Here is a 13,225-nt window from a genome sequence, read left to right on the forward strand (position 1 = left end):
CACACTCATAAACAAGCATGGTAAGAAGGCATATGTCAGGTTTGCTGAGGATGGCCTTGCACTCGAGGTCGCATCTAACATAGGCATAATCTGAATAAAACTATTTCGCTTTGCAACACAAATTTTATCGCTATAGTAACAATATCGGTTTATTAAAGTCACAATCCGAAACCTAGTGCTATATATAACTTATTGTAATAGATTGAGCATCTCGCCAAGTGCCATCACAAATGTCGACTCGAGTTCTTCAATTCTCCCAATAACACAATACTTCAGTGGAAACACATCTAAATACTTCTGGACAAATACTGATCCTTCAGAAACCATTACCTTCGACATCTTTCTCACATTGCACTTGTCTATTAATAGAACTAAAAAGTTCGGGCGATGCTTCCCAACATTCTGGAACAATCCATCCGTAAGGATCACATTGATTCCATCTCCAAACTCTTCAATCCATTCAATCCTTGTCTGAGATTCATTAAACTTCATGTTCTTCACCTCACATCTCTCCAGGCTATTTCCAAACTTGTATACCTCAACAGGAATACCAAGAATAGAGAACGATTTACTTATCTTCGAATACAAACTCAGAAGCATATCAACCATTTCTTGGTTATACATGCTTTTGCTATTGTCAACAAACAAGCGAAGCACATACTCCCTCTTCTCACTCTTTTGCCTCTTCATCCATATTCTATCTCTTCTAAACCCACTTGCAATATAAGGAACCAGCCTCTTCATATTCAACTTCTTTCCACTTTTGAAATCTCCTTTATACTTATTGCTCTTGTTTGCTTCAATGACCATCTTCAGCATATTCGTTAATCTGCTGCAATCCTCATCCTTCATCATTATTCTTACTGTTGCTTCCACCGCTTCTCCCTCTCCTGATTCAGAATCTCCGCATATCTTCTCCTGTCCTTCTCCTTCACACAGTGCCTTATCATTTCGATTGCCTCCATACACATATCGCTCATAATTCTCTGCCTTATCACATGTCTGGTTACTATTTACTTTCGACTCTTCATATCTATACTCATTCATCTTAACATTCTTCTCATCATCCTCATTCTCCTCATCATCCTCACCACATTCTTGCTCTTCTTCCTCTTCCTCATCATTCTCTATATCACTGCTTTCACTTTCATTATTATTCTCACTTATATCTTCCTCCAATAATGACTCGCATGGCATCTCGATTCCTTCATCTTCAGACCCTTCGCTTCCATATCCCTCCTCTTCTATCTCCATTTTATTATCCACTTCCTCTTCCTCAGTATTATCGCTCTCATTTTCTTCCTCTTCCTCTTCATCTTTCTCATCCTCATTGCTTCCATCTACCCCACTGTCACACTCTTCGGAAACATCGCTCACCGTAGATGCATTCCCATCATTGTCAAAATCAATCCCATCGCTCTCACTCACCATCTCCTGATCTCCATAGTCATCCTCAATCTCATCTTCATGCTTCACCTGCTCGCTGACATTCACATTGCCTTGCCCCGCTTCCATCCCTTCTCCTACTTCCTCAACCTCACTCGCATCACGGCAGAAATTAAACACAAAGTACAAAAAAGGTACATATGGATGCTCTATCCCCATCCGCATCAAACTCAAAACACTCGCATCGTCAACCATTTGGCTAATCACCTTTCCTAGGCATACTTCCGAATACGAAAACATGTCTGTAGGCATCCTTCCAAAAAACATCTCAATCACCTCATTCTTCTTAGCCACTATTCCTGCAACTCCTCTTGCAATCTCTCTTCTATCAAACTTTTTCGATAGCTCTATCCAGTCTTTGCATTCACACTCTCCTCTATCCTTCAAAATAAACGCCTGCCTACCAGGATGATGTTCCTGGCACACAGGATCAGGCTCCTTAAACTCAAGCTTCAATACATTCGTAACAGGTAAAACAAGAAACCTTCTTAACTCGGCCAGGGTTTTCTTATACAGTCCAGGATCCTTTCGGAGCTTGCTCTTTGCGCTTCTGATTCTTGCATCATACATCTTTTCAATCTCAAATCCTACATACTTTAACGTCGCATTGTATACCATCGGGCTCTTGCTTTTAATTGCAAATTCTCGTGCATGCCTAATCCTCTCGACATGCTCATACACACAGCAATCAAAAAAATACCTCTCAAACTCTTCAAGAGTAAAAGAAGTCGTAACCAAATACAAGAAGTACCTGTAGTTCCTCTCAACCTCGCACACACCTAAATCCTTGTAAAGCATTTCAAGCCTTCTATGCACCAACTCATCCTGCTCTTCTTCTGCATTACACTCATCTTGCTCAGCTCCAATAATAATCAAATTCTCACTATACTCATCATCGCTAGCAGTGCACACACCAAGCTTGTCCTTACTGACCAGGCACTTCTTTCTCAGTTCAACCTTATTTTCTACATGCTCCATAATGTCTTCAATCTTTGTAAAAATCCCCATGTCTAGCATATCCTTACTCATCATCTTCACCAAGCTCTCATGAACCACAACTCTTCCCCTGAACTCTTCTATAACCCTTGCACGCATCTCAACATCAAACATCCCCCTCAAGCATTCATTCAGATCCTCCTCACTAAACTTCAGTCCAAAATCAATCCAGTCCTTCTTGCAAACACTCACTGGCACATCAAACACAATGCTTTCAAAAACTAGGTCTTTTCGGCTTACAGGCCTCCCATAATACAAACCGTACAAGTATCTCGAAAACTCATCCTTTAACTGCTTACAATCAATAAATCTGAGACAATCAATAATCTTAGGCCCACTCTCAAGCAGGTTCAGGCATAGCGTACTGTACATGACACTCTCTTCATTTTCATATCCACTGCCATCCACTTCTTCATTGCATCTCCTCATCTTGCACATCCCAGAACATCCATCTCCCTCAATCCATCTTCCAAACAGATGTACCAAATAGTAATCAAAAACATCCGCAAACTCATCATAGTATTTCCTGTCTCCACACATATACGAACAAAAGTCAATCATTCTCACTTCTTTTGTAAACCTAGCATAGTCCCTTTTCATTCGGCATTCAATCGCTTCAATCTTCATCTTGTATTCCACAACACCCTCCTCATATCTCCTGATCAGCTCACCAACACTTCCTCTACCATACTTATACATACACATCGCCATGTCATGAATCTCCTTCATACTTCGGTTCTCAAATGCATTCATATTGCAGACAAGCTCGTTCCTTAACATTCGTAGCGGATCGTCTCTCCCCTCTTCAATTAGCTCCATGAAAAAGTCATCAAATTCAACTCCTCCAATTCCAACCTCTTGAACACCAGAAAGACACTTCGAAATCTTCTTCATCCGCTCATAGTCACTAAACTTCCTACTCCCAAGCGTGCCGATTATCTTCATCTTCAAATCACTCACGCATCTGGCAAAATTCAAGCTGCATCCCTCTCCTCGTCGCAGTCTCTTCAAAACACAAAAATCAGCCGATTTGATAAACATCACCATCCTTCGCATTTCACTTCGCTCTCCATTCATCTCTCTCAATAGATTCGTCCTCTCTTCGTCATTGCATGGCCTACAAACTTCAAATCCAATCTTCTTGTAAAACTCAATCCCAAGCATATCCACTCGTCTCTCTTCTATATGCTTCTCTTCATACCTAAACATCTCCTGTATCTCATTCTCATCAATCGTGTTAAATATCCCGCGAATACACCTGCTCAGAACCTTTGGCCATCTTCCTAGAAGCCAAAACCGTCGCAGGTCAAGCCTTACATCACATTCCACTTTCTCTATCCCAACTCCTTCAAAGTCCTTATACATTATCTTCTCCAATCCCGCTCCCGCCTGCGACCTCATAAACAACTTCCACACATCAATATAATCCAGCTCATTGCTCAGCTTCACATGCATACATCTATCAAGAAGCGCCGGCGAAAGCCCTTCTGCATCCTTGGTCACTATAACAAGCTTTGTCAATGCACTCACCGCCACATCTGTGTCAATCCCCTTCTCATACACATTCAGCATTCGCTCAGACTCAAAAAGCGAATTCAATCGATCAAAAACAGACTTGTCCACATGCTCAACTCCAGAAAAAATAACCATCTTCCCATCACGTACCCCCTTAACCACCACAGAATCGCTCCACTCAAACATCCCATCTTCCTTCTTCTGATACTGCCCAAGAAGATCGCATACATCAGTATCCTTATGACAACTAAACATCACCACATCTATCTCATACATCCACGATATAAAATAAAGCAACGAATCTGTCTCTACTCCCCCAGATAGCACTACTGGAATGCTCATCTCAACACATTTCATAATCTTTTCAATCTGTTCAAGCTGAGAATGTATCATCACAAATCCCCTGCTTGCTTTCAGTACTTCGCCTTTTCCCTCAAGCATTACATCGGCATTCTTGCAATCCTTTCTATTAACCGTCACAGATCCAACTCTTATACTCCTCTCATCCATCACATACTCCACTTCTCTCTCTTCAAAAATCCCCATCTTGTTCATCCTAATATTCTCCCTAAGACTCAACTCTTTCATTATCACAGGCTTTGCATACATCCTGTGCATAATATGCTCAACATCTCCTGGCCCATATATGTCCATTCCAATCCTGATAAATCGGTCCAGAAAACTCTTTGGAAGCACCTTACGCCCATTCCTACTCGTATGAGGATTCAGCGTTGCAAAAATAAACGCCTTCTCATTCACATCAACAACCACCTCGGGTATAAACAGCTTTCGTCGATAGTCAAGCACAGAGTTCATCCCTTCTATCACACTCTGCGTGCACAAATTGATCTCATCAAAAATCACAACTCCTCCCTCCCTTAACACCTCAAGAAGTTCGCTTTCAACAAACTTAATCTGTCCGCCAACCGGAATGTAACTTCCCACTAAGTCGCTCAGCTCCGTATGCTCACTAAGATTTATCCGGATGCTTCTTCTTCCCATCCTCCTTGCAATCGCCTGGACAATGCTCGTTTTTCCTATTCCAGGTTCTCCTTCAAGCATAATTCCCCTTCCAAGACTCATCGCTCTAAGAATCCTCTTCAGATTCACCGCCGATGTGGGCGATTCAAAATCAAACACACTCGGCAAAACATCCTGCAAAAAATACGGGTACACCCCAAACATCCCCGAATGCTCCACATACTCCGCTTTCACTTCCGCCATGGCCTTCTCCCCAACAATCTCCAACGCCTCATTCCATACCTCTCCAGCATCAAATTCGCCCTTGCATATCACACATCCAGACTTGCCAGCATATCTTCTACATATAAAGTCAATCATCAATTCAAGCTTCCTTACTGACACTTCCACTCTCCGTCCCAACCGTTTGAACTCTTCCATCTCTTGCATCCCCATCCCTGACTCCTCTCCGAGCCTGACCTCAATCATCCTATCAAACACATCAATCACCTCGTCTCTTTGAATCTCAAAGTATATCTCCGTAAACCTATTCCTCAGCGCCGGACTCAACTCTCTCTTTCCAAAGTCTCCTCCAGGATTCATCGTTGCAAGCATCATGAAATTCTCGTGTGCAACTACCTCTTCCCCAGTCTCTGCTATGTATATCATTCGATGTGGTTCTAGCAAACTATTCAACCTCTCAAGAACAGAATCCTCTGCAAGATTTATCTCATCAATCAAAAATACATCTCCATTCTTCATTGCTTTCACAAGTGGCCCGTCCCTCCATACAATCTTCGACTCCTCAAACGCAAAGCTTCCAAGAAAGTCGGAGCTTTCCACTCCTCCATGCATACTAAGCGTTCGCAGATCCCTGCCAAACAGCTCGCTCACTATATCACATACCTTCGTCTTTCCTATCCCTGTCTCGCCAACAATCAGCACAGGCTCCTTGCTTTTCAATCCCAAAACAACAAGATTCACAAGCCTCCTAAACGACTTCGTAAGCACAAACCTTTTTTCACACCGTTTCTCTATCAAACAAAAAGTCCTCAAACTGCATACTCCACACTCAAGAAAATCGCCTTCAGAGTCGTTTCCATCGACTTCTCCATCAATCATCCTCAAATACCTCTCCACGCTTCTCACTCCAAAGCTCTCAATAAAAATTTCTTGCACTCTTCTCTTATCCTCAGCGCCTCTCTGTCTCTCATGTATCATGCTCATCCCCAAAAAACAAACATCCTCAGCACTTCCAGGCCCCCTGCATGCCCATCTGAACAGCTCTCTAAGCGTTATCAGCACATTGATGCTTCTCTTCGTCTTCAGCCCACTATACACCGCAAGCATCTTCCTGCAGAAGCTCATAGGAAGCCCCGATGCTCCATGTACAATCTCAAGCACCTCTTCATCCCCCGTTTCTCGAAAAAATAGCTCTACAAATCTGTTCCTAAATGCTTTGCTCAATCCTTTCCTGCCTCCATACCCCACATTCTGCGTCGCAAATATCCGAAAATCCCTGTGCGGATAAACAACCTCATCCGTCTCCGGAACATATATCTGCCTGTTGTCATCAAGAAGCCTGTTCAATATCTCCAAAACCTCACTAGGCGCAAGATTCAATTCGTCAAGAATCACCCAATCTCCTCTTCGCATCGCCTGTACAAGAACCCCGTCCCTAAACTTAACTCCTTCTGTCGTAGACGAATATCCTCCAATGTAATCAGATGCTTCTGTATGCTCATGATTGTTGATCCTTATCACCCTCCTTCCAATCTCCTTTGCCAGGTGCATCACCATGCTTGTCTTTCCAGTCGACGTATCTCCCTGCAATAGCAATGCAACTCCACATTCAATCCCCAGCTTCATCGTCCGCACACACATTTGTATCCTTGGCGTTAAAACAAACCCATCCTTCACCTTCGTTTTCCAGCCCTCCTCTCGTCGTTCACCAAAGTGCTTCGAAAACATCGTCACCGCAATCATCCTACTGACAAAGTCAAACTGAGTAAATACAAACAACTCATATGCATCGTAAATCGTACTCTCAACGCCCCCATTCATTCTTCCTTTAATAAACCGCAACACCCTTACAAATGTCCTTCCGCTTATCAATGGCTCAATCTCATTCCGAATCTCTCCCCTTCGAACCTTATCCTTCAGTTCCAAAAAAAACTCACACACCTTCCTCCTGCTTTCTTCATTAACCACTCCTTTCAGTATAGAGTGTGCAACCAGCTCCACATCCCTTGCTGATGTGCTAAAGTCATGCACATAAACAACATTGAATCCTTGCCCTTCATACCGCTTCTTCCCAAAGTCTCCTCCAGGATTCATGCATGCAAACAGCATGAAGTCAGGATGGATTTCAAATGACTTCAAGTCTCCGCTCTCGTACAAAAATATCCGCTTCTTCTCCAGAACACCATCTATCAGGTCTAGCGTCTCTTCAGAGCAAAGATTTATCTCGTCTAGCAATAACCATTCTCCCTTCATCATGCACTCAGTTAGCAATCCCTCTTTGTAAACAAAATACACCTTCTTCTCCACTACATTCAATACACTGTCAATCCTTGCAATAATCTTCTCAGATGCATCAGCTTTCATTAGCTCAGATCTCCTCAAAAATTCCAGCTTGTCTTTGTTACTGCCTTCTAAAGGTGCATTTCTTCCAACATCCTTAGCAATCTCCTCAATCGCCCGCTCCACATTCAGTGTTCCATACCCCCCAATCAGCTCCATCCCATCAAAATCCGCAGACATGTTCACCACCCTGAGCTTGCTCGGCATCCCAACAAAAAAACGTGACTTCTGGCTCAAATACTCAACCATCGATGTCTTTCCAACCCCAGTGTCTCCAATCAACAGCGTATGGTCGTTATTACGCACATTCCAAACAATGTTGAAAAGCCCCCACTCCACACTCCTTGTCTTTGCAAGCTCGTTTCCATGTAACACTACATCAGGAACCACAGACAAAACAAGTGCACAGCGCAAAGAATTCGACTCGTGCTTTAGCAACACATTGCATATCGTTTGATACATCATAACCCTCTCATCAATACTGGTTCCACATACATCCTTCAATCTCTTCCTCATCCTAATCAACGATATAAAATGCATCTTGCAAACATTTGATCCTTCCTTCAAACACCATCCTCCGTTCTTGCATGCAACCTTACTGCAGCTTTCAAAGCATTCCATGCCCTTATCCACACCACACTTCCAGCCATTCGTATTCGTGCCTATGCCTTCAAAAGCTTTGCAAAGAAGCCGTCGGACACATTCAGACTCAAACATCCTCATAGCATCTTCAAACACAAACAGTACAGGCCCTACACACACTGCCTCATCAATGCAAATCTTGTCATAAGAAGTAAATAACACTCTAAACTCGTTGTGTGCGCATATCTCCGTTCCATCGCTGCATAGCAATTTTCTGTACTTCAACACTGTGCTCAAATACTGATACAGCCCGTTATTCTTATCAATTCTTTTAAACAACACCCAGTCTCCCCTTAGCATCGATTCCGCAAGCATTCCTCTCACATACTCCACATTTCCATCCTTAACTCCATAGAATCCTCCCAAAACCCTCGAGTCGCATATCTCTCTTGAATCAATCTCTACTAAACTTCCCTTCTCTCCAACAATCTCTCGGTGCATCCTGGATACAAGAAAACTCCTTCCAACCTCTCCATACACCACTGCAGGAACCATGAGACTTATTGCTTCTCTCATGCATTCGACCTGCTTTTCATCAACCCTCATGAATATCTCTTCCTTCCTATACTTCTTGTTACTCATCTCACCCTTCATCGTTTAGTAATATTAAACACACATAATTTTTACAATTGCATCATGCAGTGCATGAGTAACAGAATAACTGCCATTTCATTAAACTCAAGCCAAATGCAAGCAGGCCACAGTTTTAGTTTGGCTAAATGCAAACAGACAGTCTAATTGTCTACTGGTTAGTCCGAGTTGATACAAGATACTCAAAATACCTAATTACTGCTCGTCCAATTGCAAATAGTCTAATAGATTTACATTTAAACAAAATACATCAATCTGAACAGTCATATATCCATTTTGAGTATCCAGATGTGTATATTTGCATCATCATCCTATAAATTGCTTCTTACCATGTAATGCAATATTCTGCACATGGAAGTAGCAAAAGGAGATCTAAAGTATATAAGCACGGCTGAACACCTCAGCATAAATGTTTACCAAGAGAACAGTAGTTTGTATTGCCTCTACACTATGTGCGTTGAATAATTGCAGGTGCCATAATACTACTAACCACCAAGATAGTGTCGTTAGTGGAATTGCTGGTATTTTAACTGATAGCATTAATGAAAGTGTAGAAAGGACGAATGAAACTGTAAAATCCGCGCAGGATTTTATCGGGAAATTCAGGCTCAATCCTGTCAGCGAAAAAGATGTATTAAAAGAGCTTAATAATGCTACTAATGGTGATAATTTAACGACGATACCCCCTTCTTCTACGTCGCTATCACATTATGATGATACAGAGCTCTACTATAATCAAAATGAAGATAAAGATGAAGATAAAGATGAAGATAAATATGAAGATAAAGATGAAGATGAAGATAAATATGAAGATAAAGATGAAGATGAAGATAAATATGAAGATGAAAACACCTTGTTCTCTGACGTTGCTGAGAGCACATAATAGTAGTATATTTTTAACTTTCCGGAATATCTAAAGCAATAAGCAATCAGTAGTATCTACTGAATAAGGCCCGATTGAACTCATAAATAAAACGAGATTCAATTTCAACTATTCTTACATTCAATTTATTATACCAGCAAATAGCAAATACATACATCTTTTGTCTCTCATAATGAGCAGACATTCCAGGATATATCATTCAAACGGATCCATGAATATTCCTAACGAAATTATTCTTGTCCCATTCAGCACATTTGTCTTAAAGACACTCCTATACTCGCACAGAAACAGTTCCATCTCAAAAACAGCCAGAAACTTGACACGAGAAAGCAGCTCGCCAATCTCAAGCGATCCAGATGTTGCCAGTGTGTAGTATACCAGATCAAAGTAGTGTGAGAAGTATCCCATCCCCTTGTGCTCGTGGTATCCCTTGAATCGAAAAACATCGTGCTTTTTCGCCATCATTCTTGCAAAGCTTTCGTGTGGTGTTACAAACTCTGTTCGCCTCACACTCTTGTAGTTTGCTATTATCTTATCTCTGGAAAGCGCTTTCAGGACCTTCTTGACCTCAGAAACAGAGTTCATGCTGAAGTCAAACGTCCCTAGCCATCCAGTCTCAATAATGTTCTTCTTGAATCCCATATACAGCCTTTCAAATGAGCTCTGCTTTCCATCATCAGACTCATCACTCTTAAATACCTTCAGCTTGTCTATCATTGCATCAAGCTCTTCGCCACTAAACACTCCGTAAATGTACTTGTAAGCCTCATCATAGAACAGCTCTTCATCAACGGCACTCATCTTCTCAAAAAACATCATTCTTTTTTCAAAGCAAACATGCCGAGCACATCCCCTGTGCTTTTTCGCATCTACTCCTCTTATATCTACATCAATGCTGTTTGCAACTCTTCGAATCACAATGCTCTCACACGATATCTCTGCATCAATCACTCCCCAATCCTTCAGCTGTTTTAGCAGCGATACAAAGTTGCCCACTCCTGTTTTCAATCTGATCAGCTTCTTAATGCTTGGTGAATGCTTCATTTCCATCATTTCACCGACGCTCACCTTTTCAAGCAGCACATTGATCACATCCTTATCCATCGCGCCTACATCCGAATTATTTCTCTCGCTTTTAAACACATTGCAAAGCGATTCTCTCAATCCAATCCGATTAAATGGAATCACAGATAATAGCAGGCTTACCCTCATCTGCTTTATAACATCCCAGCCAAACACCAGCTGCTCATCTCCACTCTTCATTTTGCTTGCTAAAAACTCATGGAACATCCTCAATCGTTCTCCCTTTACAGCAGCATATCCATTATCCATCTCCACAAACTTAGGAGAGTTCACAAAGATGTTGTAGACTCGTCTTTGGAATTCAGTCATACTCTCTTCATTGCCCGTGTCAGAGGCATCCTGCACACGAATCTCAGACTCAATGCATTCGTTCCTTGCAATCACATATCTACTGCATTTGCTATCCTTTCCCTTCTTTTTGTATATCTTAAACCCAGCATGAATGGCTGCCCTAATTATCGTTCTTCTATCAAACTCATACTTCCATCCTGTCATTTCCTGTAGCTTTTCATATGTTTGCTTATCCAGTTGAAGAATCGGGCTCATTGCCATCAGCTTCTTTATTGCATCAATCCGCTTCTCAGACGTCATGTGTACTGTTGCACTATTCTCCTCTATCTGCTGTTTGCTACCTCCTTGTGTTTCTGGCAAGCAATATCTGTATCTTCTGACTCTACCCTCAAACTCCCTATTTCTTACCATCTCTTTTTCTTTATTGAATATCTTGTTCAGAAGCTTGTATCCAATCTTCGAGCTAATCCCAAGCCTTTCCTTCAGATCTTCCGTAATTATCCCGCTTCGCTTCGTAGCTATCATTTCTCGGATGTTGTCATACAGCCCAAGCTCCATTCTATACTCAAACATACGCTTCCTTTCATCACAATCAAGCTTGCATGCATCTCCTTTCTTTATTGATGTGCAGCGGCTAACAGCCCCGTTTTCATCAATAATCACCCGAACCTTGTATATGAAGCTTTTCTTCTCATCTCCTTCTGCAGGCTTATACTCAATAAATCCTTTCGATGCAAGCCTGTTAATGCAATAATGGCTTTTCTTTGGATCAAGCCCCAGCTTCCTCATCCCAACATTATCAATATATTCCTTCGAGGTTATCAGAAGATCCATTATCAAGAAGTACTCCTTCGACGTGAAGTTGAATGCTCCAGATGTTAGATAGTCCTTCCAAGCCAAAGTGCCCATCCTTACAACCAAGTCTCCATGGCTGTGCTCTGCCATCGTTGTTCTGTTTGATGTCTTTCTTAAACAATCTGTTGTGAATTCCTTCTTCAGCCGTTCTATGCAATCCCTGCCCACAACCTCTGTCCAGGGCTTGTCAACTATGGCCTCCAGCTCATTACTATCCATCAGAACAAGCGCACGTCCATATATTCCAAACTGAAAGATCTTTTCCTTCAGGGCATCCATGCGTCGTAGGGATTCGGCAATCGCCGCAGTTGTTATCTAGGCTTTTGTATTTTCAAAAACACTCAGCCCATGGAAGAAACATTTAGGATGGACGAAACACTGACCAGGGACATCAGAAGGATCGAGGCAAGGTTTGCAGACCAGAGCCATGTTGGTGCATTGGTAAAGCCATATTATGGAACAACAACCTTGGCATTTGTTTTCAAGGAGGGAATGGTGATAGCAGTTGACTCAAGAGCAACCTCGGGCCCATACATAGCATCCCAGACTGTGGATAAGGTAATCAAGGTAAACAGGAATCTGCTTGGAACGATGGCAGGAGGTGCTGCAGACTGCTACTTCTGGGAGACACTAATGGGTCTGTATGCAAAGGAGTATGAGCTGACGAATGGGCGTAAGATAACAGCCTCGGCAGCAAGCATGTATCTGAGCAACTGTGTGTACAAGTACAAAGGCCGTGGGCTGTCAATGGGAACAATGATATGCGGGTACAATAATGACGGGCCAAGCATATACTATGTGGATAATGACGGAACAAGGGTAAGCGGGAATTTGTTTTCTGTAGGAAGCGGGTCTACGATTGCACATGGTATTCTTTCGATGGCATACAGGTTTGACATGAGCAAGGAAGAGGCATTGGCTCTTGGGAGAGATGCTATATTCCATGCGGCACATCGAGATAGCTTTTCTGGAGGAACAGTCAATTTGTATTATATGAATGAGGAAGGCTGGGTGCATGTTGGGGCGTATGATGTTGATGGGCTGAATAAGGAATAAAGAATTTGATGAATAGAATGTCCAGTGCATGCAATCATGGTGTTAAGTATAGTGTTTTGCGATGGTGTATATGAACGGCCTCTGTGATGTTGTGTATTTTGTGTTTGGCATAGTGTGGAGCCACTATAGCTCAGCCGGTAGAGCATTAGCCTTGTAAGCTAAAGGCCCTGGGTTCGATTCCCAGTGGTGGCTTTTGCATTTTGATATTCACATGCTACAATATAACACATGTAGTATTCTTGTTTGCAATGTGCTTTTTGCATTGCTACTGATTGTTCATCCACGCCCATATTGAGGAGTCAGTGTGCAGCTGTATTTGTTTCC

At 42.2% G+C, this 13,225-nt stretch overlaps 4 protein-coding genes and 1 non-coding gene across 5 annotated transcripts; 3 read left to right on the plus strand and 2 right to left on the minus strand.

Moving 5' to 3' along the window:
* Positions 1 to 189: 189 nt before the first annotated feature.
* Positions 190 to 8,736, minus strand: HK407_09g14610 (AAA domain-containing protein; the record flags this gene model as incomplete). Its single annotated transcript, XM_060421419.1, has 1 exon — positions 190 to 8,736. The coding sequence occupies one exon, from the start codon at positions 8,734 to 8,736 to the stop codon at positions 190 to 192; it is 8,547 nt and encodes a 2,848-aa protein (XP_060276324.1).
* Positions 8,737 to 9,142: 406 nt separating this feature from the next.
* Positions 9,143 to 9,616, plus strand: HK407_09g14620 (uncharacterized protein; the record flags this gene model as incomplete). Its single annotated transcript, XM_060421420.1, has 1 exon — positions 9,143 to 9,616. The coding sequence occupies one exon, from the start codon at positions 9,143 to 9,145 to the stop codon at positions 9,614 to 9,616; it is 474 nt and encodes a 157-aa protein (XP_060276325.1).
* Positions 9,617 to 9,811: 195 nt separating this feature from the next.
* On the minus strand, positions 9,812 to 12,124 carry HK407_09g14630 (HTH domain-containing protein; the record flags this gene model as incomplete). The annotated part of the gene is made up of 1 exon (XM_060421421.1): positions 9,812 to 12,124. One exon carries the CDS (start codon positions 12,122 to 12,124, stop codon positions 9,812 to 9,814), a length of 2,313 nt encoding a protein of 770 aa, XP_060276326.1.
* A 69-nt stretch (positions 12,125 to 12,193) lies between these two features.
* Positions 12,194 to 12,901, plus strand: HK407_09g14640 (proteasome; the record flags this gene model as incomplete). Its single annotated transcript, XM_060421422.1, has 1 exon — positions 12,194 to 12,901. The coding sequence occupies one exon, from the start codon at positions 12,194 to 12,196 to the stop codon at positions 12,899 to 12,901; it is 708 nt and encodes a 235-aa protein (XP_060276327.1).
* Positions 12,902 to 13,020: 119 nt separating this feature from the next.
* Positions 13,021 to 13,093, plus strand: HK407_09g14650. The gene has a single exon. It is a non-coding gene; the product is annotated as a tRNA-Thr (tRNA).
* The last annotated feature ends 132 nt before the right edge of the window (positions 13,094 to 13,225 follow it).

This window comes from Ordospora pajunii, assembly GCF_021821965.1.
Source record: "Ordospora pajunii strain FI-F-10 chromosome Unknown Cg_09B, whole genome shotgun sequence".
NCBI classification, from domain to species: domain Eukaryota; kingdom Fungi; phylum Microsporidia; family Ordosporidae; genus Ordospora; species Ordospora pajunii.